Source organism: Carcharodon carcharias, chromosome 2 (genome assembly GCF_017639515.1).
Source record: "Carcharodon carcharias isolate sCarCar2 chromosome 2, sCarCar2.pri, whole genome shotgun sequence".
NCBI classification, from domain to species: Eukaryota; Metazoa; Chordata; class Chondrichthyes; order Lamniformes; family Lamnidae; genus Carcharodon; species Carcharodon carcharias.
Genome location: NC_054468.1, coordinates 211,569,019 through 211,594,481, shown reverse-complemented (window position 1 = coordinate 211,594,481; position 25,463 = coordinate 211,569,019). Strand labels below are relative to the sequence as shown.

The 25,463-nt window shown below is 41.0% G+C and overlaps 1 protein-coding gene across 1 annotated transcript in view; it reads left to right on the top strand.

Moving 5' to 3' along the window:
- The window catches only part of fmn2b (formin 2b), a 401,079-nt gene that overhangs the window by 235,555 nt on the left and 140,061 nt on the right, over nucleotides 1-25,463 (top strand). Inside the window, exons 9-11 of the mRNA XM_041207507.1 lie at nucleotides 1,069-1,130; nucleotides 23,683-23,771; nucleotides 23,956-24,085. Of these exons, the coding sequence (XP_041063441.1) occupies nucleotides 1,069-1,130; nucleotides 23,683-23,771; nucleotides 23,956-24,085 (281 nt within the window). The remainder of the gene's footprint in view (nucleotides 1-1,068; nucleotides 1,131-23,682; nucleotides 23,772-23,955; nucleotides 24,086-25,463) is intronic.

Here is a 25,463-nt window from a genome sequence, read left to right as displayed (position 1 = left end):
GGCCTAGCAAGCCACTCAGTTTAAGGGCAATTGGGGATGGGCAACAAATGCTGGCCTTGCCAATGACACTCAAATCCCATGAAAGAATTATTTTTTTTTTAAAAGTTCTGGGCTTTTCATGACTCTGTGAAAGCTGACCACAGCAGTGATGCTGATTCCTCAGTTGTCTGATAAACTATTGAAACTTTTGTGTCGCAGGCTTGACTGGAATTCAGCTGTAAGCGAAATGAGTAGGAGCAGACCCTTCAAAATGACAGGCCATGTGCTGCATTTTATATGATTTGATATGTTGCTGCCGGGAAAAGTATATACAAAACATCATCTGCAAAGTATTGTAAACGCAGGTCATGGGTAGATAATGTCAGTTCACTATATAACTCGCTCAAAATGCATTGTGTTTATGTTGCAGTTAATCATATAACCATGTAAAATGTATGCATTGCAGTGATGTTGCTGTCAAGAAGCAAATTGAATTAATTGAAAGTCTGCTTACCAATTTCCACAGACGCAGACTGCAATCGGATTAATAATGAGAGATTCCGTGAGAAGTGTGGACCTCCCATTGTGTCTTGTATAGAAATTTGTGGGAATGGATAAGAAATATTCAAAATCTCCACTAAAACTGTCAGATTTATATGCGGAGGATTTGACCCTTGTCATGGTCTTGAAGTTAACTGGCGAATTGAGTTCTGGATTAGTCATCTCAGGGTTGACACCTAGCAGAGCTGAGAATGTGCCCGTTTTGTTATGGTGTTGCTTTCATAATTCGCCCTGTCAATCGGCAAGCCTTGTTTGAAGCATCTCTCTGATCTCTGGCTTTGGCTGTGATAATGGAGTCTGTGTGTGTGCATGTGGTGGAATTTTGTGGCTGTTGACACCTGGCTCCGCCAGTGTGCTAGTTTGTAATTCTTGCCAGAGCACAATTCCGAGCATTAGCGCAGCCAAAGCTCATAAGCCAATCTGACCAGCAGGTCACCTCCGCAGCCATTGAGCACTTTTGTGCTTTATTAACCTTTCACAACTGACTTGTCATCATTTTGACAACTATTTCTTTTGTCCCTTTGACAGCTGTTCTGAACTTGGACAATTCTGTGGTTGACCTGGAGACCCTTCAAGCCTTGTATGAGAATGTGAGTATTGGGACTAAAGACAGTTTAAAAAAAACCAACAGCAACAGAAGTGCAAGCTTTCGGAACTAAGCAGTCAGGAACAGGGCAGTTAACCCCAACGCTCAAAGCCACATGTTAGTTATGTGGTAATGCAATGATGCTGCATACTTGGTATTGTAGCTGAGCTACTGTTTCATTCCAAAACAATCCTTTATTTAACGTAATCTGATTCTCTGCCTATTCTTCATGCTATAGCAGTAGGAAATTCAAAGCAATAATATTTTGCCATTTTATACCTCGGCATTTATCCTCCACCTGGTGGCAAAATCCCAATTGCAAGGCTTTCATTGAGTCCAGTTATGTAAGGTTAACACAGGGGTTTGTATGAAATAAGTCACAGTTAAAATGTGAATGCTCAGCTTTATGGAATGTAAGGAGGTTAATGTTTGTAGCCTGTGGAAATAAGCAAAAGGTTTAGATTTGACTCGCTTCATTTAAGGGGCACTATGAGCATTTATTGAGTCCTGACCAATTTTTATACAGATTTTTCGAGTTTAATTCATCGCAGCACTCGTGACCAAATTGGGAGCATTTATTCCTGACCTCAATTATTCAGTGCACAAGAAGGTGCCTGAACTCTGAGCACATTCCTTTTCAGTAGCAACCTTCACAATTCAACATAACGATATTAAGTTACATTGCAAATGTCATGTGTTAGCTCCCAATAAAACTCCAGTGTATACATAGTTTTAAAAACTTAAACTGTGTTCCCTGTTCAGAAACGAAGGAAAATGCTACCTAGTAGCACTGAGACATTTCCACCTTAACTCTCAGCAGAATAAACCAGCTTCAACTACTGGTTAGCAAAAGAGTTTTCTACAAGGCCTTCTACCAGTCACAGGTTTACATATGTGCCACTCACAGGAAGCATCAAAGTTGTTGTACGTTGTTTGACTTCCATTTTCTGCAGCACAAACTATTCTTCCTGAAATAACGCAAAGCAAAATTAATTATATCGCCAAATATTTGGGGGGGGACCGTTGCTACTCTATGTGTCAAAGTATAAATCGGCATCTTGTAACCAAGTATAAAACCTAAAGCTTGCAGCTTGTAAAGCACTTTATTTATAGACAGTACTCCCGCAGAAGGCTTTCCTGGAGAAACTAGCAGCTCTTCAGTTTTGAAGGGGGGCAGCTAAGGAGGGATCCTCTACTTGTACTCGAAATATTCAGTGTTATTAGAAAGAAAGTAAATTTGGAACCCTACCTCAAGATACATCATGAATGTAGAACGACAGAGCACAGTGCAAACTGGTGATAGGCAGGTTTACGATGCGGGTCCTTCACGCAGAGAGTAGTTAGCGCTTGTAAAGCACTTCTTAGCAAGTGGTGGAGACACGAACTTTGATATATTTAAGAGACAATTGAATGGGGATTTATATTTTTTGTTACGTAACTGAACTAAAATAGGCCAAATGACCTTCCTAATCTCTTTTTAGGGTAATTTGCCTGCACTGTCCAGGAACAATTAGTCCCCAGAGTCTAGAAAGAACTGTGTATAAAGTTGCACTTAGTCTCAATTAAAATAAAGGAGGTGCCTTGGCAACAGTATCATGAAGACAGACGATAGTCTTAAAGGCACCATTACAGGGGCAGGTTCAGGTAAAGCCCCATGGGAGAGCTGGCATTTTTATTGTAAAAATGAAGCAAGGTTTTTATCTAGACACTTGTATGATGAATGGCAAGTCCTTATATATGAATTTCATGTCAGTGATCTTCATATTTGTTTAAAGCCCCTCTCCCCTATAAATGAGTTTGTGCTGCTGTACTAGGAGTGGCATCCATGGTCTACCTTGGAGGGAGCTAGTGAATGGGTGCCAAGCTACGGGCAGAGAATTAAGGAAAGTGTGGGTACGGAAAATGATGGTGCAGGATTAGGACGATCATGCTGGTAGGACTGAAAAGCTTCTCTCCATTTTCCAGGCAGGGTGAAGTAGTTGGAATGACAGGGAGCAAGGAAAGGGTTCTCACTCGGTGGCACGGAATGCACTATTAGAGGCTCAGTAAAAGGCATGGCAAGTGATGTCAGCAGCCATCAAGTGGGTTTGTGGTCATTCCCCCTTCATCTGCTTCCAGATACACCAGATAATAAGAGGGAGGGAGTGAGTGGCACAGTACTGAGAACATGGTCTTTTGCACACTGGTGGACTGATTCCATTCGGCAACAAATTTTGGAAGCAGCAAAACCATTTTCTAATTTAAAAAAAAAACACAAATAAAGGGCTTTCTTGTCTTAAGTAACCTGTCCCTTAAAGCAGACAGCATGTAAAGGGCTGCCTTCAGGATCATTTGGTACCAGGTATTTCTGGGAGTGGTTTGTCCTGAATTGCAGCTGGAGCTATAATAGGAAACCTTGCTGAATGTTTTACCTTATCCCCTTCGTTATTTCCTTGTTACATGCCATTCCCTAGCTCAGGATAAACAAGACATCGAGAGCCTTGTTGCTCTTGAGTTGGTTCCTCATTAGGTTTAAATAACACTGATGAGGTGAGTACTTCTTACTGGAACATCAATATAGTGTGTTGCCCTGCAGTAATTTAAGTACTGGTGTATTCTACATGCATTGGTAATAGGGTGCAAAAATGGATGTAGATTTTAGGCAAACAGCCGAGTTACAAAATTTTGTCTGTTCTAATTTACCTGGAATTCCAGTCATGGTTGTGATGTTTATGTGTACAGTTTTATGTTGTCATCACTTAAAGAAGAGGCATATATATTCTTCTTTTGCAAATTCTACAACTAAAATAGAATGGACCAATAATTAAACGTCCATAACATCCAGATCACAAACGAGCAATGCTAGAAAGGCAGCAACTACATTTGCCAAGGAAGCGTTATATTGGCTGCATGTTTATTGATATTGTATCTTATGTCTCGTCTCCTTTCCTCCTCAACCGAGCCCAGGGGGTTGGCTAACATTTGTGAAAGATCCAAGTTCCAATAGAGATAGTGAGGTTGATTTGTTTCTTAGATGCTCTGCTCAGGCTTTTTCATTTACCTATCACAAAATTGCACAACCAAGGACTTAATTTAATCCTAATTTTTATGCTAAATTTGTTCCCCCACAGCTTCTCGTAGGGTCTATAGAGACACAGGGTGCAATAATCTTCTCATCTCATAAAGGGAGTCACCATTGTATTGAGTTTGGAAAGGAAGGCCTTGAGCAGAGAAAGAGCACCTTCATAGACCATCACCTAGGCAGATAGTCCAAATTGTTAGCTTAATAGTTATGCCTCAAGCAATCCAGATTTGCGGATTCTGCCCCCCCCCCCACTCCAACACCCCCCACACCTCCCTCCCTCCTTGGATTCAGTCATCAATTTGAGTTTAGTTATGTAAAAACATGGCAGCAGATGCCTTTTCAATTTAGCATTTTTTAAGGCAGGTTAGCATAGATGCAAATTGCAGCCATCATTGCAGATATGGAGTGTTAATGTTTCTGACTGCAGCATCATAAAGAATAGCTTTCTTTCTCTTCTGAACCAACATACTACTGTAAAATGTGTTTTGTGATTGCTTAAAAAGATGCTTGAATTCCTAAAGTACTCATACAAGAATAAGTTTCAAAATCCTTAATATTGCAAAGGAAGAACAGTGAACGTCAAGCAGGAGGAGAGAAAGTGGGTATCATGGTCTAAACAACGGGTTTGAGTGAAGGATCAAGGTGGTGAGAACTAGAGCGAGAGTTCCAGTGAGTGTAGGAGCTTAGTGGTTAAAGAAGGTCGCAAAGATAATGCTGATACATGAGCGACACACCTTCAACCAATATGAGCAAAACATTTCCTTGCTCTATTCTCCTTGTTTCAAGATGTGTGAATTTGAGAAGTCAAGGTCAAAGAGTTACAGATGCTAATTGAGTTAGCAGTTAGCAAGTTTGCAGAAAAGCTCCTTTTTTTGTTACAGATTCAGAAGTAAATATCAATAAATGTGCCATGACACTTTAAGTGCTGGAGTGTTTGTTGAATGTTTTGCTTCTTGCACAGAGATATTAAAAATTAGAAACCATAACGAGTTGCATTTATATGCATTTATCTCCCCAATGTTCTTTGCAAAAATTTTAAAAGTAAGAAGGTAAATGCTGTCCAGTGTACATATCTGTGATTGCGTCAAGTGTTTTGGGAGTTAGTTAAAATATTGTTTAGGTTAAGCTTTTAAAAAGGAGCAATATAGGCAAGCTAGGAAGCAAGGCATTACAATTTTATTCCGCTGGAATGTGTGAAATTTAGCCCGTTAATTCCAAATATTGAGGACATGTTTTTTAATCTGCACCAATTTATGGTATCAGGAAGCTGATGTGTTTGTAAATCGATATTTAACTGTTATAAATGTATGTTGACATTTGCTGATGGAAGATAATCAAACACTTGAATTTAACTTCACTTGCAGTTTAGAAATAATAAATTGGTTCAAGTTCCAATCTGATCCAGGAGCTACTGTTTTATGGCAGAATCTTGCTTGTTATTATGACTTATTTTCTCTGCTCGGCTCATGATATTCCTGCTATCTCTATAGTGTCTGTACTGAAAATATGATTTACTGGCGGATAAATTTTTCGGAACTTGTTTTGCAAGCACTGACCATATGAAAGGAATAACACTCGGTTACGACTTCATTTTGAATGATGGTCCAACCCCCTCCTCCCCCTCGAGACTTTATGGGGAAACCTGAGCACAGCTAAGTCCTATTGGCATTGTAGTGAGAGGGACCATTGCCACACTAGTGGAGAAATGCAGCTTGTAATAATGTTCTGTTCCCCCTCTATAGCACTGCAGCACACGGTTCACATCACTTGACTGAGGATTCTGTTTATGACTAAATCATTTGAAATGGATCACAAAGTCGTGTTCTTCTTTCAAGTCTTTTTGATCTTTTCTGTGTTGGCTCAAAGCTAATGGTGGTCATGCTATTTTTGATAAGTTTGAAACTTTTTAGATTTTTGAAAAACATTCTCATGAGAATGTTTTATGTGCTTCACTTGTCATTGGGTAGTAATAAGTACATCCTTTGGAGCCAGAGATGAAAGCAATTGTCCCTCCAGTTTTGTAAGCTTGTGTATATTGCTGCAGACACAGTGGTTATATCAAAATAGTTGGCCTGAAAAAGAATCAACATCAGTGTATACAATCCCCATGCCTGATTTATTCAATTTTATTGTACAATACAATGTGTGTGTTCTGTATCTCATGTAGAACCTATAGTTCTGTCCAAATCCCAATTTTTCAGGCTGCACCCTGTCTCAACTATGTTGACCACTTTGCTCAATGATCCGGGACTCTTCTGAGTTTCTGTTGTCAGTTCGCAGAATCATGCAGACACAGGGTATCAAGTGGGAATATCCGAATGAGACGTTGACATTTTGTGCATTTTTAAAATATAAGCTGTGGTTCAATGGGTAGCGCTGTTTCCTCTTGAGTCACAAGGTTCCGGGTTCAAGTCACACTCCAGAACTTGAGTGCAAAAATCAAAGCGGACCCACCAGTGCAGTACTGAGGGAGTGCTGCACTGTTGGAGATGCTCTCTTTTGGATAAGATATTAAACTGAGAGATTCTCTCCATCCTGTCGCCACTCTGCCTGCTCAAGTGCATGTAAAAGATTCAATAACACTATTTTGAAGAAGACCAAGGGAGTTATCCTGGCCCCCTGGCCACTGTTTATCCTTCAATCAACATCTCAATGAGCAGGTTATCTGGTCACATTGCTGTTAGTGGGAGCTTACTCTGCATAAATTGGCTGCTGCATTTCCTATGTTACAACAGTGACTACAATCCAGAAAGTAATTTGTTGGCTGTAAAGTGCTTTGAGACATCTGGTGGCTGTGAAAAACACGATATAAATGCAAGCCTTTTTTTTTTTCTTGATTGCACTGCAGCTTTAAATTTTTGAACTAGACCGGTTTCACTGGCCAAGTTGAGTCTGTTCTTAGTCACTGCTACATGGGCTACAATTTGGCAGCAGAGGATTCTATTTTAAAGAAAGATGGGTTCTAATACTTTTTGCAGGTAAAAGTCTAGTCATAAACCTTAAAGACAAGACGCACTTAGATACGATTCTTGGTTAATGCTGTATGATCTCTCGCTGCTGGGGTAACAGTTGATGTACAACAGTTGACCTTAGTGCTCCTGAACCACGAACAGGAAAATAAAGGCCTTTTGAGATTTAGTGATGTCTGCTGTGAGGAATGTTTGTGAAAACTTTGGGAAAGAACAGGTCTGTGTTCGTGTGTACAATTTATTGGCCTGTTTACACACACCTGTCCAGATTCACACTTGCTTAAGGTACCAAGCAGCTGTTGGTGTCTAGCCTCAATAGGAAATACCTTCAAGGAACGAGTTAAAGCCCATTGAGAGTGGGGTGGTGAGGGTGCTGGATGCTGTTATATGAATGTCACAGTAAGAGAAGACGGGGTTGCACCTCCAACTTGCTGTGTTCCTAATATGAACTTTCATGACCTCAGGGTGCATCAAATCAGTGAAGTACTTTTGAAGTGTAGCTACTTGTAAAATAGGAAATGCAGCAACCAAATTGCACATGGCAAGTTTCCACAAGCAGCAATGAAATAAATGACACATAATTGTCCAGTTTAGGTGTTGGTTGGGGAGAAGATGTTGGCCTGGGCACTGGGGGGAACTCCCCTGCAATTGTACAAATAGTGTTGTGGGGGATCTTTTGTGTGAGAGGGCAGACAGGGCCATGACTCAAAGTTTCATCCAAAAGACATCATCTCTGATGTTGGGTTTGGTGTCTCTTAATAAAGTCGGGTGAAAATTTACAGGATAGTCAAGTCAGACTTGAAACTTGTGTCTTCAAGCAATTGGTCCATTAGGCATTTACAGTTGGCTTGGAAAGAAGCTTGTCAGTCTCACTCAGCCCAACTGTTTAACAACAGAGGTGGGAGTCTAAGGGAGCTTGAAGAGCAGGGATAAGTGATCCTGAAAATTAAATTAAGACAAAATGATGAGAAAAGCCATTTCTTCAGCTGGTTAATGGCAGAGTGAGATCACAACGCCCATGGGCCAGACTCATTCCCCAAAGCTGGCGGGAAGTATTTTGTTTTGTGGTCATGGGCATTGGTGGGAGGCCTAAAATTGGAGACAAGTGCCACTTTAAATAAAGACAAACCCACAATGGGATTAACTCTTAGAACAGTCTGAGAAACAAATTTGATGCATCTGGTTCTTTAACTGTGACTGACCTGCTTCTGAGAAGGGGGAGTGGAAAGATGGGTACAAGCTAAACATTTTTATTTAACTCCGTTTTAGGAAGAAAAATCTCTGCAACCTTGATGGTTCCAATGAATGTGATATCACTGGTGAATATTTTAGCGAAGCATTAACCACGTCTGCCAGTTTTCCCACAGTCCGTTTAAATTTGGAAACACTGTTCTTGTGTGTAAGGCTTTAAGCTGTAGATCAGTGGGAATGTTACTACCATCGCAAGATGGCATTGTTTTGTTTACTTTCTCCATGAAACTAAACCAGATGACCATGCCTTTGGCAAAGGGAAAAAAAACATTGCCAGGATGTATCATGTCTGCATAAAAATCCTAGACCATATGGGTATAATAAAATTGGAAAGGGTAAATTATTCAGAAGATGAAATGCTTCCTAAATATTCAGACAGTGGCTATAAATCATAAATAATTATGAAGTAATGCATTCTTTTATAATTACTGTGCGCTGTGATCATATCAAATTTTCCTTATGGGATTTCCTTGTATTTATGTAGAGGGCTATATAGGCTTGAGTTAATAGGACGTCATTAGTGGGTGTCTTTTGGCAGTATGTGTGCTTTTTCTGCCTTTCAGTTGAAACGTTAAACTGCCTGCTTGAGTAGCTGTTAAAGATCCCCATGGCACTCTTTCGAAGAAGAATAGAGGAATTGGCCAGTGTCCTGGCCAATATTTATCCCTCAATCAACATCAGAAAAAAAGATGGACTATCTGATCATTATCACGTTGCTGTGTGGGAGCTTGCTGAACACAAATTGGCTGCTGCTTTTCTTACATTGCAACAGTGACTACACTTCAAAAAGTACGGGTAGATGCTGAGCGTTCGTTTCCCCTTGTGGGAGGGAGAGCCTAGGACCAGGCAGCATAATCTCAGAGCAAGGGGTTGCCCACTTAAGATGGAGATTATAAGGAATTTCTTCTCTGAGGGTAGTCGATCTGCAGAATTCGTTACTGCAGAGGGCTATGGAGACTGGGTCGTTAAGTGTATTCAAGGCAGAGATGGACAGGTTTTTAATCAATAAGGGAATCGAGGGTTATGGGGAAAAGCCGGGTAAGTGGAGTTGAGGATTATCAGATCAGCTATGATTTCATGGAGCAGACTTGATGGACTGAATGGCCTACTTCTGCTCCTACATCTTATGGTCTTACGGTGAAGAGCTTTCAGATGTCCAGTGGTCGTGAAAAGCACTATTAAAAATACAAGCCTTTACCTGTTTTTCCTATAAAAAAAAAAGGATATTGGTAAAATGAAATGAAATAGTCACAATCCAACTTCAGTCTTTCAGTCCACTTCTTGCTGGTGTAATGTATGGGAGTTGCAAAACCGGAAATAGTAATGTAGTCACAGATGTGTAGCTGGAATGAAAGATATCGCTTGGAAGCGGGTTCATGTAAGCTCCAGAGGAATTAGTTCAGGTTCAGAGTAGCTTTTAGTGGAGCACCATAATAAGCCTGATTTACTAATGACTGATTGCCCTGCTACGTACTGGTATTGGGAAGATGAGGACTGATAAGGTCACCTCCCTGCTTGCAGCAAAGGATAACTGACTAAGCTGGCCACTTCATACCTGTTGTCAAAGTCAGAGCAACAATGAGTGATGTAAGAAATTGCTTGCCCTTTCCAGGGGACCATAAAGAAGTTATGATGCAGAAAGAGGCCATTCAGCCCATCATGTCTGAGCTGGCCAAAAAGAACGAGAGAAACTAGCTGCTCATTTTATGCCACTTTCCAGCACCTGGTCCTTAGCCTTGCAAGTTACAGCACTTCAGATGCAGATCCAGGTACCTTTTTAAATGAGCTGAGCGTTTTAGCCTCAATTACCAACTTAGGCAGTGAATTCCAGGTGCCCACCACCCTCTTGGTTAAAAAAGTTTCCTCAAGTCCCCTCTAACCCTTCTACCAATCACCTTAAAACTATGCCCCCTGATAATTGACCCCTCCACTAGGGGAAACGAGTCTTTCCTGCCTATCCTATCTGGGCCCCACATAATTTTGTACACCTCAATTAGGTAAATCCTTAGCCTCCCCTGTTCTAAGGAAAACAACTCTAGCCTATCCAATCTCTCCTCATAGCTGCAATTTTCAAGCCCTGGCAACGTTCTTGTAAATCTCCTTTGCACTCCAGAGCAATCCTGTCCTCTCTGTAATGTGGTGACCAGAACAGTACACAAAATTCCAGCTGTGGCCTAACCAGCATTTTATACAGTTCCATTATTACATCCCTGCTTTTGTATTCAGTAAAGGAAAGTGTTCCGTGTGCTTTCTTGACCACCTTATCCACCTGTCCTGCCACTTTCAAGAAACTGTGAACATGCACTCCAAGGTCCCTTACTTCCTCAACTCCTCTCAATTAGTTGCCATTTATTGAGAATTCCCTTCCTTCGTTGGCCTTTCTCTCTCTCTCTCTCCCACTCTCACTCTCACTCTCTCTCACTCACTCACTCACTCCCCCCCACCCTCGTCGTCCCATTCTCGCCCTCACCCAGCCACCGCTACCCCTTCTTCTTAAGGTGACCAATTATCCCCCATTTTAAGGGATTGTCCCTTATTTTGACTCTTTGTCCCATAGAAACCTTTTGTCCCTTATTTCTAGACAGCCTCTGGGAGAGTGAGCCTTGGAGTCTCTTCTTACCTTCACCCATTTTTTTTGTGAACACGCACCCCAACTTCCCTTGTGGTCACCGGCAACATCGAAGGCCTGTTGCTTTGATGAAAATGTTGCCTTTCAAGTGAAACGTTTAACCTGAGCAAGCACCTGTCTGTTCAGATGGGTGGAGAAGATATAATGGCACCATGGAGAAGAGTTGTCCCCGTTCCCAGGCAATGTACATCCATCGAGCCCCAGGAAAATAAATCCATTTGGTCACCTGTCTCATTAGCTATTTGTGGGATTTTGTCCAGAAGCTGACTGCTACAAAGCAATACCTACACTTCAAGTATTACTTGTGAACTGTGAAGCACTTTTGGATGAAGTATGGATCTATAACTGCAATTTATAGGTAGTCCATACGGCAACAAATCTGTCTCATGGACTGGAAATTGCTGGAGCAGCCTATCTTGCAGTGAGTGCTGTAAATTGGATTTTTTATCTTGCCTTTCAGATCATATTTTTGCACTGTAAATCGCTGGAACTGTGAATTGGTGAGTTTAATGGCCCCTGTGTGGCCTCATGCACGGCAGGCTCAATAATCCTATCTCGTTAGATTTAAGGATAAAGGAAGAAAGAGAAATCGGAGCAAAAGGAAATTTGGTGAATTAGAGTCAAGCTGGATGCAGTGTTACAAAATCCATGTGTTATATCGAAAATGACTATTTATTGAATGGAACAAAACCACGGAATAAGTTAAAAGACTGGACAGCAGCATTTTTAATTTACTTAAAACAGCAGCTTCTAAGATGGCCAAACATTTGCACAGCTGTACTCTACAAATTCCAAAGGCAGTAGAATGGAGTCAGCTTATCTAGAAGTGACTCACCAGAAGCAACCAGAAGCAAGGTGAGTGTGAATAACTCATCTCCTGAGCCATTCACAAAACATCCAGACATCATGTGTATTCAGCTGGTCGTGGACCAGACTGTTAGACTCAATCACTTTGGACAGTGGAGTCTGGCTGAAATGGGAACTTCTGGAACCATAATGTTGTGACGTGGCAGATGTTGTTTGCCAACTGGACCAAATCCACAAGAGAAACTTGGGCACCCTATCGCAACAGTTTTGCAATTTGTGTTTATTATGAGAAGATGTGTGCACTGAATTCAGAAATAATGAGCCCACTAAGACCTTTAGAAATTTTAAAACTTATAATTAAAATATTTATTAACAAAATAAAAGATTTCAAGCACATACAAAAGACTACAATTACTTAATACTATAACAACACCTAAAAATCCTAATTAATCTGACAAACCCCCTTTAAGGCAACAGTCCAAAATAGATTTTAGATTTAAAAAAAATACAGCAAGTTAGCACAATACCCACTTGACAGTGGAATTCCAAATGGCTTTCTCCAACTTTAGTTACTGAACACAGCAGACTTGCACACAAAATAGCTGGAGGCTCCTTCAAGGCTATTTAACACACCCCTATTTGATCATACGTGGCCTCCCCACAACACAGCCTTTCATCCTCCTTTATATATGCTTCCTTCTGTTTGATATGTAAAGTCCATTGTTGCATATGTGTACCTTTCCCATAATATAAAAAGTTTCACGTTGTAAATATTGTCAGTAACCTTTGGGAAAAATAAAAATACTCCTTAGCCTTGCTTATCTGGTTAGTTGTAAACAGACTAACATCCCTTTGACATCCAAACAATCCCTTCACTTAGCACAAAGGAAGTTGCCTGTGGTTTTTGGAAGTGAGTCATCTCAGCTCCAGGATATCACTGCAGAAGTTCCTCAGGGTAGTGTCCTCGGCCTAACCATGTTCAGCTGCTTCATCAATGACCTTCCTTCTATCATAAGGTCAGAAGTGGGGATGTGCACTGATGATTGCACAATGTTCAGCACCATTCATGACTCCTCAGATACTGAAGCAGTCCCTGTCCAGATCCAACAAGATCTGGACAACATCCAGGCTTGGGCTGACAAATGGCAAGTAACATTTGTGCCACACAAGTGTCAGGCAATGGCCATCTCCATCAAGGCAGAATCTAACCATCGCCCCTTGGCATTCAATGGCATTACCATCACTGAATCCCCTACTATCAACATTCTGGGGGTTACCATTGACCAGAAATTGAACTGGACTAGCCATATAAATACTGTGGCTACTAGGGCAGATCAGAGGTGAGGAATTGTGCACTGAGTAACTCACCACCTGAATCCCCAAAGCTTGTCTACATGGCACAAGTCAAGAGTGTGTGGAATACTCTCCCCTTGCCTGGGTGAGTGCAGCTCCCACAACACTCAAGGAGCTTGACACTGTCCAGGACATAGCAGCCCACTTTATTGGTGCCACATCCACAAACATTCATCCTCCCCATCACTAAGGCACAGTAGCAGCAGAGTGTACTATCTCCAAGATGCACTGCAGGAATTCACCAAGACTCCTTAGATAGCATCTTCCAAACCCATGGTCCCTACCATCTAGAAGGACAAGGGCAGCAGATAGTTGGGAACACCATCACCTGAAAATTCCCATCCAAGCCACTCACCACCCTGACTTGGAAATATATCGCCGTTCCTTCACTGTCACTGGGTCAAAATCCTGGAACTCCCTTCCTAACAGCACTGTGGGTGTATCTACTGCAGCGGTTCAAGAAGGCAGCTCACCACCACCCTCTCAAGGGCAACTAGGGATGGGCGATAAATGTTCTCCCAGCCCGTGAAGTCCATATCCCGTGAATGAATAAAAAAAAACACTTATCTAAAAATGCAAATTCCCTTCACACCTTACATGCTAAGACAGCATCCATGTGTACTCATTAACATCTCAAGTACATTTCTACGCCTATCTTCTTTCGACAATATTAAGCTTGCAGTCTACCTGATTCCAAATGTTATTAAATCACACAGACAGCACCATCTACACTCACACCCTACTTTACTACAAACCAGAGAAGTATTCGGAAAATGATCATACTTTCATAACAAACTAATTGTTTCTAAACACCGGACCTGAAATCTGATTGTTATTACTATGTTTGAGTAACTGCCAAGTTTGAGAGGGCAGATCATGTGATTAGCAAACTAACCTTTTTTGGGTTTTAAGAAACTGCTTTTTTCTAGACCAGACAGAAGAAGTGAGGTCTGAGTGTGAGACTAGAGAGACCCTGAGTGGGCGCTCTGACTCTCGCTCTCTTGCCCTTGCAGCCCCTTGCCCTTGCGCCCCCATGTCCTCTTGTCTGTTGTTTAACCAGCCGCAATCTGCAGGCTGTGTCTTAAAAGTCAACGCAACAGCTGCTCACTCCAAATGAAGAGAGAGAAACGATCAGTCAACATCTTTCAGGAAGCCAAGTCATCAATCTACAGTGTCCATATACAGCTGACATATTTTGGACTCTTAAGCAATTTACCCTTCACTTTGTAACTTCTGTGTGCGTATGTGAACTCTAGAATGTGTGCGTGAGTGACAATTGGAGTGTTTTCTTTTGATCGGGTGTTAAGTACAATAAATCCTATTTCCTTTTCTTTTCAAACTTACAAATAAACCTGTCTGTGTGTGTCTTTTGTAGTCACAGCATTTGAACAGTTAACCTCTCACTGAATTGTCAAGCAATTCTTTTCTTTTTTAAAAAAAGTGTTGCAGTCAACCAAGGAGTGGATAAAGTGCGGAGCCATTTTACTGCTAAACTGACCATAACAGAGGAAAAAATGAGGGAAAGAGAAAAATGATTGAGAGAGAATAATGCAAGACAAAGGAAAAGTAGGAAGACAAAAATGTAAAAGTTGGAATAACCTTGAGGAACAATTAACTGCTCACGGGAGTGAGATTCCACAGTTTCAATACTTCATTTCTGGACCTCTAAGATTGAGTGGCATGTCAGGATGAGAAAGTTCATTGTTAAATATCAACCTTAAATGTCTGTGGAAAGTTTATTTATGGTGCAAATCCAGCAATTTGTCAACTCGTGGAAAGGTTAACAGGAGGGCGAGATCTCAATTTTACAAAGCTAACGGTGGAGTATCGCAAATCGTCCAGCAATTTGTGGCAATTTGAAACCCTCAATGTGCACATACTTCACCACAAATTTCTGGATTCTTTATGTACTAATAATGGTGAGCGCTGTATACACCCAGCAGATTCTGGCCCATATTTCATAGTTACAATGGACCGAGTTGCAGTTCATTTGTAAGGTTAAAAGTTGGTGCAAATCATGTTTTTCTTTCAAAGACACAACTGTTTAAGTTTGCAAATGGTCACTTGGTAGTACAGAACTTGAAAATTGCTGAAAAGAGAGACATTATGCCGAAGCTTTTCCTCTTGTACTCATCAGGAGAAAAGCTAGAATGACAAATTTCAAACAATCACCACAGGTTATACAACAGGAGAAAAGGGTGCTGTCAGATGACATCACTTTTGATCATCTGAGGTGTTGCCATGAAGAAAGCAATGGGAACATAGGCTGCCCATGATTCTGGGTAATTCAAAAAAAGCGCAAGGCTTGAACATATTCCTATTAATTGCGCAGAATTGGTTCCTGCATATGAATCTGTCGCTTCTTACTCAACAAGTTATCTTAAATCGCATGTTAGTGTCACTACTGGCACACTCAGCATTGGGAAACACTTGCTGAACAATCACGGAATCACATCTAACAGCAACAGCTTTTGTTTTGCTTTCTGCAAGCATGGGCACGGTCTGTACTCTGCCTATTATGAGCATCTGGCTAAGTGTTTGATTCAGTCAGCCAACTATTGGGACATACGGTCTACATACCTGGAATCCCACTGGCACTGAAATTCATACATGATGTTGCCCAATTGTGTGGTAGGTAGAATGTTTTCTTTTTGGGATTGACAGCAGCATCCTCTTAGTGGAAAATACCACTTGTATCATCATTGCATAGTAGCAATGTGAAAAGGATTGCTTAACCTGTTCAAATTTTTGAGATACATTGACTTTCCAGCATTTCTTTCTTAAAAAGCCATATTCTTAATATTTTGGTTCACAGGCCTGAATTTATTGGTTTTAAAATTTAAAGCAATAACTGAGTCATGGCAATGCTGCTGGGTAACTTTGAAAAGCAATGCGTGTCTTTAGTTAATTATAAATCAGAAATACTGACTGAACGTTCCCCTCAGTCTTTTACACAATTCTCTCTCGCTCTAGCTTGCTTGAAAGTTCCTTTCTCATACCACCTCAGCATCGGGCCTTTCCAAGAAAACTCTTCTAGGATGGGCTGAGTACAGAATGTGAAATGCACACGCTTTTCATATTTTTCAAATCCCCAATGCTTCAACTTTTCCATATCCCAGTTTCTGCTTGTTGCACAATCACTTTGTCAGCTTCCAGGCACTAATGAAAATACTTCTCTTGCATGTTTGGCATTTTCATGCTGTGACTTTCACTGGAAGCTGGTACTGGAAGCACTCAGGATATGGCTGGTCAGACAGGCTTGAAGTGGTTCGACACTCCAAAGTTGCTGCCAGCTTGTCTGCCCTCCAGAGCCGCAGCATTTTGGGTTTGTTTAACTTGATCACCAAAAAATCCACATTAAAGTGAGACAATGCAATCTGAATGGCAGCTTGTGAGAGCTTCTCATTAGCGTTATGAATTTCTCCCACCCACCCCCCCCACCGCCAAAGAAAAAGTCAAGCATTTTTATGTTAAAATAGGAATCCCTGTAATTGTTCAACAGTTCTCCTTTCCTAAAAACAAGCCACTTTATTATTCCTTGCAATTTCTTTTCTTTCCACTGTACGCTCAGGAAAATGACAATCGAGATGATTGTCTTGGGCCCCTTTTTGTAAATTGCTGTCAGCTTGGCTTAGCTGGTAACATGCTGAACTCAAGGCTGGAAGTTTAGGGTAAGCCCACAACAGAGCCTGAGCAGATAATTTCGGCTTGCATCCCAGCATAATACTGAGGAATGCCTGGGATGTGAAACTGAGTCTGTCTGCCTTTTCTAATGGCTGTTCAAGACCCATAGCAGTGCTTTTAAAGAAGGGCGGGTAGTTCCCCCGGGTCAGGTTGGATCACCCCTTTAACCTTCAAGACCCCAATTGACAGAGAGCTTTGATTTCTCAATCGCAATTCAAGAAAGTATAGCTGGGAGATCAAACAATTTCTCATAAATGTTTGGAATTAAATGCCACAGCTTGGACGCTGACAGTATTAATAGTGCTTCGGTTTCTGAAACTTCTCCCATGTTGCTTGTGCTGTAACATCAGTTAGGCCAGGGGCATTCTTGAGGACAGACTGGATTGATCCAGGCCCAATAAAACTTTGAGAGGAACTCCATGACAAAGCACAAAATGAAAATAGCTAAACATAGTTAATTTACCGAATGCACAGCAACCAGGCAGCATCTATGAGAGAGAAACAAGTTAATATTTCAAGCCATCAGGACTCCAAGCTGAAATATTAATTCTGTTTCTTTCTCTCTCTCTATATAGATGCTGCCTGGCCTGTTGAGTATTTCCAACATTTTGGGCAGAATTTTTCGGCCAATGGACCAGCACATGCCTGACCCGCTTAAGCGGGAAGTGGTGCGCATTGACGTTGGCTGAGCATGCCGATGTCAACGCGCAGTCACACGATAGTTCGGTCAGCGGCCCACCGACAATTAAAACGCCTGTTAAGGCCATTATTGCCTAACAGTTGGCTGGCAAGCGAAAAGGCCAAGCAGCCTTTGCATTTTTTTGGGAAACCTCATCCATGGGCAAAGTTCTCACACGCCCCACTCGCCCTCCCTCCCTCCCCACCTCCCGTTTCACACTGGGTGGGCCTTAATTGGCCCACCAGCGTAAAATCGTGGTCCAGTCCCAATCGTGGCTGGTGATCAGCTTCCCAGCCGCCGGCTGAGGGCAAAATTCTGCCTTTTGTTGTTTTTTCAGATTTCCAGCATCTGCAGTAAAATCACATCATTATTGCAGATAATCTGCTGTGTAAAATAGCTTGTTCTGCAAGAATAGGCTCTTCTGACTGCTTTCAACATAGGCTATCTTGAATAGCACGGTTATTACATTTTAAATGACTCTCAGCCTGATTTGGGGGCTTAGAAAATAAAATAAGTGGAAAACCAAGGGTAAAACATGTTTGACTTACCTAGGCTGGTGAATACAGTTTCCCTTCTTTCTCTATCTCCAAATTCCCACAGAATAGTGATAGTCCATCTGAAGTAGGAATGCTCTCATTCTTCACTGAAGCCATCCTGTACTGTTACTTAGATTTGCTTGGGTTTGTATGTGATAAAGTCAGGTAGTATAGGAATGTTTTGATACTTTCAGAGGTAGTCAGTTTGAACTTTGTTCTAAGAGAAGTCCTGACCTAAAAAATACTTAAGTTTTTGATTTCAATAGTAATGGTGATGATGCTTCCAATAACTTGTTGGCTCCCTTTTGGTACCTTATTTTTTACCTTCATATTCTGAATCTAATTCACAAGGGAACATTGTTATGGCTCTGAAGCAGATACAGCAGCAATTCCTTATTTGAGAGCTGTGATAATTACAAATATCTATTTTCAATTAAACATTGTCAACTAGGACCATTCATCTTGGTAAAACCCTAAATTCATGACAATGTAGTGGTCTCCATTTTGCCTGTTTCTCCTTCAACTAAATGGTTCTGTTATTGCATGTTAGAGTTAACTAAGTAGGTCAAATGTATTCATCTGTAACATAAAGTACTAGCTTTGGCTTCGCAAGCAATGGCTATATATTGAAACTATTAAATGTTTAAACCTTCATAAATAAAACAGTTGACTCAAATGGTTTTAGAGACGTGCTAATGGAAAATATTATACATTCCTATCCTTGGGCACATTGTACATTCTTGAAAATGTCTCAGAATCTTTTGTCTTTAAAACATGACTTTTGTGGTGATGGTGTACTCATCAAAGGTTCTAATGAAATGCTTGTCTTCCTGTGTTGCAGACAGTCTTATATTATATTGATGAATGGTATCTGCATCACACTTTTTCTGGAATGTAATACTTATATGGAACTGTTTTCAATTAGAAAGCGCTTAACTTACAAGTCATTTTATTTGAATAATCTGTAATAAACAAGTCACAGAAACCCTTTGCAGTCCAATAGTCTGGCCACCATTGCCAGCAAAAGTCATTCCCTGGTGTTAATCTCTCTTAACCTCCCTGACCCTTTATCCTTTCCACCGAATTTTGCAACCCATATTTCTGGTCTCGCTTTTGGCCCATTTCACATTGCTTTGCAGGTTGCTTATTCCCTTGAGACCAGTGACACCTCTCATCATGTCCTCATTTTGATTGAATCAAATCTCAGTTCCAGGCTTTATCATCCAGCTCCACCAACTGATCTAACTGCCCACTTCCTGAACCAAAATAGTTCTTGAAGGTAAAGATGACTGCAAACTCCTCTGATCAATGACCAACTCATGTACAGCCCCCTAATAGTAACCACATGGTAGATTGGAGCATAAAGGAATAGATTAAGGAGTTTGTCAGAGAGGTACGGCGATAATCATGGGGGATTTTAATCTACATGTAGCCCAGCATAACGCGCGGCCAGTAGCACTCGGCACTACCTACGCAGGTGGGGGGGAGGAGGGAGAGTCGGGGCCTGCACTCTTTTGTGCATGCATTCGAAAAAGCACAGGAATCTCCCTGAGGCACGGAGCTGCCTTAAGAAGGTTAAGTGGATAATAAAAGTTTTTTAAAAATAAAGTTAAAAATTATTTAAATATGTCCCCTCGTGTCACATGAGCTGGGACATGTTTGTGAAGTTGACAAAATTTATTAATTTTATAAAACCTTCAGGAAACCTCATCCCACCCGTGGATGAGGTTTCCTGGAAAACACAAAGGCCGCTTGGGCTCTTCGCCTGCCCACCAACCTTCAGGGTTGTTAATAGGGTAAATTGCTTTCTTAATGGCCTTAATAGACCATTAATAACCGTCTCCAGCACGTGCCCGCCGAACGCAATGCCGAAATGATGCGTGATGACGGGACACATGCCCGACGACATCTGGCGTCATTTTACTCATTGGTGTCGGTCCCGCCCCCACACGCTGACGGCAACATTCTGCCCGTAGACTGGAAAAGTCAGAAGGGCAAAGGTAGCCTAAATAAGTTCATAAAATCTTTCTGGGATAGTTTCTTAGAACAGCATGCCCGGAGCCAACCAGAGAGGGGGTTATACTAGATCTGGTATTGTGCAATGAGATGGAATTAATTAATGATCTCATAGTGAGAGCGCTCCTAGGTAGCAGTGACCATAATATGCTTGAATTTTACATTTCAGTTTGAAGGAGAGAGGAGTGGGTTCGAGACTATGTTTTTAAACTTACTTAAGGGCAATTATGAGGGCATGAAAACAGAGCTGGCTAAAGTGAATTGCCAAATTAGGTCAAGGGATAGGTCAAAAAAGATGCAGTGGCAAACATTTGAGGGGATATTTCAGAATAAATACATTGCAACGAGTAAGAAAAAGTCCAAGGGATGGACATACCATCCATGGTTAACTAGAATGATTAAAGATAGTCTCAAACTTAAAGGAAAAACATATAATTGTGAAAAGAAAGGTGGAAAGCCAGATGATTGGCCAGAATATAAGGAACAACAATGAATAACTAAAAGATTAGTAAGGAGGGAAAATTTAGAGTATGAAAGAAAGCTAGCCAGAAATATAAAAACAGATAGTAAGAGTTTGTATAAATATTTTAAAAAGAAACAAGTTAACAAAGTGAGCGTTGGCCCGACAGAAAATGAGTCTGGAGAATTGATAATGGAAAACAAGGAAATGGCAGATGAATTGAACAGATATTTTGCATCAGTCTTCATTGTAGAGGATACAAGTAACATCCCAGAAGCAGCAATAAATTAGGAAATGGAAGGGTCGGAAGAACTCAGGAAAATTACAATCACCAGAGAAATGGCACTGAGTAAATTGTTAGAGTTACGAGCTGACAAGTGCCTGGATCCTGATGGACTTCATCCTATGGACTTAAAAGAAGTGGCTAGCGAAATAGTTGATGCATTGGTCTTAATTTTCCGAAACTCCCTAGGTTCAGGCAAGGTCCCATTAGATTGGAAGAGAGCAAATGTAACTCCATTATTCAGAAAGCAGGAAAATACAGGCCAGTTAGCTTACCATCTGTCATAGGGAAAATGTTAGAAGCTATTATTAAAGATGATATAGCAGGGCACTTGGATAAGTTCAAGGTAATCAGACAGAGCCAACATGGTTTTGTGAAAGGGAAATCATGTTTAACCAACTTATTGAAGTTATTTGAGTAAGTAACATGCGGTGGATAAAGGGGAATGGGTGGACGTACTGTACTTAGATTTCCCAAAGCATTTGATGAAGTGCCACATCAAAGGTTATTGTGTAAAATAAAAACTCATGGTGTAGGGGGGTATACTGGCAGGGATAGAGGATTGGCTGACTAACAGGAAGCAGAGTAGGCATATATGTGCTTTTTTCAGGTTGGCAAGATGTAGCAAGTGCTGTGCCACACGGATCAGTGCTGGGACCTCAAATGTTTACAATTTATATAAATGCCTTGGTTGCCAAATTTGCTGATGACACAATATAGTTGGAAAGTAAGTTGTGAAGGGGACATGAGATTACAAAAAGATGTAGATAGGTTAAGTGAGTGGGCAAAGATCTGGCAAATGGAGTATAATGTGGGAAAGTGTGAAATTGTCCATTTTGGCAGGAAGAATAAAAAAGCATATCATCTAAATGGTAAAAGACTGCAGAGCTTTGAGCTGCAGAGGGACCTGGGTGTCTTAGTACATGAATCACATAAGTCCAGTGTGCAGGTATAGCAAATAATTAAGAAAGCCAGTAGAATATTACTTATTGCAAAGGGAATTGATTACAAAAGTGGGGGGGTTATGCTTCAGTTATACAGAGCACTAGTGAGACCACATCTGGAGCACTGTGTACAATATTGGTCATTTTATTTGAGGAAGAATGTAAATGCATTGGAAGCAGTTCAGAGTAGGTTTACCAGACTAATACCTGGAATGGGAGTGATGTCATATGAGGAAAGGTTGGACAGGCTAGGCCTGTATTCGCTGGAGTTTAGAAGAGTAAGAGGCGACTTGATTGAAACAGATAAGGTCCTGAGGGGTCTTGACAGAGTGGATGTGAAGGGGATGTTTCTCTTGTGGGAGAATCTAGAACAAGGAGGCGTCACTGTTTAAAAATAAGGGGTCGCCCATTTAAAATGGAGATGAGACAAAATTTTTTCTGAGGGTTGTGAGTCATGGATCACTGTTCCTCAAAAGGTGGTGGAAGAAGAGTTTTTGAATATCTTTAAGGCAGAGGTGGATAGATTTTTGGTAAGCCCCGTTACTTGTGATAGGTTATTGAGCTAGGCGGGATGCAGATTTGGGATTACTATCTTCTCAATTCTTGTCTCTAACCCTTGCTTTTCTTTATCCCAACGCACCTATTTTTAACTCTTCTTGCATATTCTATTCTGACATGCCCTTTAACCAGGGTCATTTTCTTGCTTCCTGTCACCTTGACCTCCCCCAGCATTGCTCCAGACCACATAAACATTTCTTACAACCTGATGTAACCTAATGCTTGGTGATATTATCAATGACCCTCATTGCACATGTTCTTTTTTTTATATTCTATTCTATCGTGAGATGTGAGCATCGCTGACAAAGCCAGCATGTATTGCCCATCTTTAATTGCCTTTGAGAAGGTGATGGAGAGCCTTGAGTTGTTGTTGTCCATCCACTGTAGGTACACCCACAGTGCTGTTAGGGAGGGAGCTCTCGGATTTTGACCCAGCGACAGTGAAGGAATGGCAATATAGTTCCAAGCCAGGGTAGTGTGCAACTTGGAGAGAAAGTTGCAGGTGGTGGTGTTCCTGTACATCATCTGCCCTTGTCTTTCTAGGTGGTAGAAATTGCAGGTCTGGAAAATGCTGTTGAAGGAGCCTTGGTGAGTAGCTGCAATGTATCTTGTATATGGTGCGTTCTCTGCCATTGTGCGCTGGTGGTGGAGGGAGTGAATGTTTAATTATGGTTTGACAGATGCTGATCAAGTGGGCTTTTTTGTCCTGAATGCTGTTGAGCTTCTTGAGTGTTGGAGCTGCACTCATCCAGGCAAGTGGAGAGTATTCCATCACACTCCTGATTTGTGCTTTGTAGATGGTGGACAGGCTTTGGGAGTCAGGAGGTGAGTTAATTGCTACAAAATTCCAATCTCCAATCACTTCCTGCAGCCATAATGTTTAAATGGCTGGTCCAGTTCAGTGTCTGGTCACACCTCCACATCCCTCCCCCGGCTCCTCATCAAACTGGATATTGATAGTGAGGTATTAGCAATGGTAATGCCGCTGAATGTCAAATGGAGATGGTTAGATTCTCTCTTGTTTGAGATGGTTATTGCCTGGCACTTGTGTGGTGAGAAACAGGAGCTTGGCCCAGGCAAATTTATGCAAGCTCTGAAATTATGAGACCAGGAATAGTAATTTAAAACAGTGAGGCTGGAGAGAAAGTGCTCTCCACAATGTTAAGTAAAAGCAAGGCAGAACTGTTAAATTGTCATAATTGAGGATGCAAAGTAGAGATCAGGTTTGTTGCAAAACACAGGGCATGATCGTATGCAAGTTGCATATCCCTAATTTATGCACTTCATACAGGGCTTATTTGATGAATTTTTCTTTTTCTGCAGAGAGCACAGCAAGAAGAGTTGGAGAAAATTGAAAAGCAGATGCAAAAGTCATCCAAAGACAATGCCAAGCCCTTGGACAAGCCTGAGCAGTAAGTTTTCTTTACGCACATTTAATCCTTAGTGCTCTGCTGTCTTTCGACTGCTAATGTCACACATGTTTACTTTTTAATCAGTTGGTTCAGATATTTTATTGCCTGTTGGCACATACACAGGGAGACTGGAACTCTCCAATTTTTGGAAGCAGGTTATGATTGACTATTCTTTTCCCATCAGGTTCCTCTATGAGTTGGCTCAAATTGTCAATTTCTCCGAACGAGTGTTTTGCATCCTTTTCCAGTCCACTTTCTTGGAGAATATTGCTGCTATCAACCGTAAGCTTGAAATAATGGACACATTGTGCAAGGTAGGTCTCTTCACACAGAACAGGATACACAGCCCAGTCTCATCATAAACTTCCAAGGCTACTGAGTCTTCACTCCTGCCTTTTTAATGATGCCTTTTATGGTTTGTTAAAGGAGGTTGTATGAAACATTCATTTCCTAACATACACAGTTCTACACTGTCTTTAAGACTATTGTATTGATGCTTAGGGGAGATGTGTGGACCAAACCATTTGAAGATTTTTACGGGTATAAAATACAAGTGCATATATTAGCAGGGGGGAAGGTGTGGAATTTGAAACTCTATTTACTCCCAAAAGAGTAAGGCGGAAAAAAATCAACTTTTAAGATGTTTGGAAATAGTTTGTCATAGTAAATGGTGAATGTTACTTAATAAGTTGTCGTGTAAACAGTCATGATGACTATTGAAACAGTCTTTACATCTCGAACAATATATAAATGGAGCATGACATGGGGAACTGTCCAATTCCGATTTTAATCCTGAGGGAGACGTGGGTTCTCTTGCAAATGGAATAAGCCATCTTTTCCTCCATCTTCCCTTGTGCATTTATATAATTTGGTGGCATATTTGTCTATTTATCATCTTGGTTTTAGTAAGTACAAGTTTAAAACTGTTGTAATGTTATTCCCTGTCATTTGAAAGTTGCTCTGCTACCTGGCTGGTATCTTTAACTGGTCCAAATATTAGTTTCAGTAGATTAGAATCGATGTGAGACACCAAGATTTATGAGACAGCAGCAACAATTTCCTCATTTAAATTTACATTTGTTTTAACCGCCTTACAGAAAGAAAAATATACTTGTACCAATATAGTTCCCTAACCATTGATGTCTAATTGCTGTAAAATGTCTAAAATGCTGCAAGAGACAAAATGCATGCATTTATGTAGTGTCCTTGGAATAGCGTTCTGCGAGGTAAAATGGTAATTTATAATTGGACAATAATTAGACCTAGGTCTTGAAATAAATTTTAATGACTTTTTTTTACCCATATAAGGCTTGTTTTGAGGAATATTTGTTCTATAAGTACTGGTTTAATGGAAGTAATTATATGCCAGAAAGTTGTTTTATCTTGTGTTGCTACTTGGGAATTCCATTTTTGCTTTGCATGTGCAACATCAACTTGCAGGTAATACCTTTAGCACAGGCACTTAAACGGCATAATTGCTATTTGTTGGAGTGCTAAAGGCCAGTTGTAAGAGCCATTGGGCAGATGCAGAAGTAGGTGAGGGACAATGGTGGTGAGGAATATTGGGAAGTGGTAGAAGGTGGCCTTATCAGTGACCAAAACATGGGATAGAGCAGACAAGATGATGAAATGGACAAGGGCATGCTCCTGTATGTAGGTAGAGACATCGAGGGGAATGTTCAGAGAGGATGA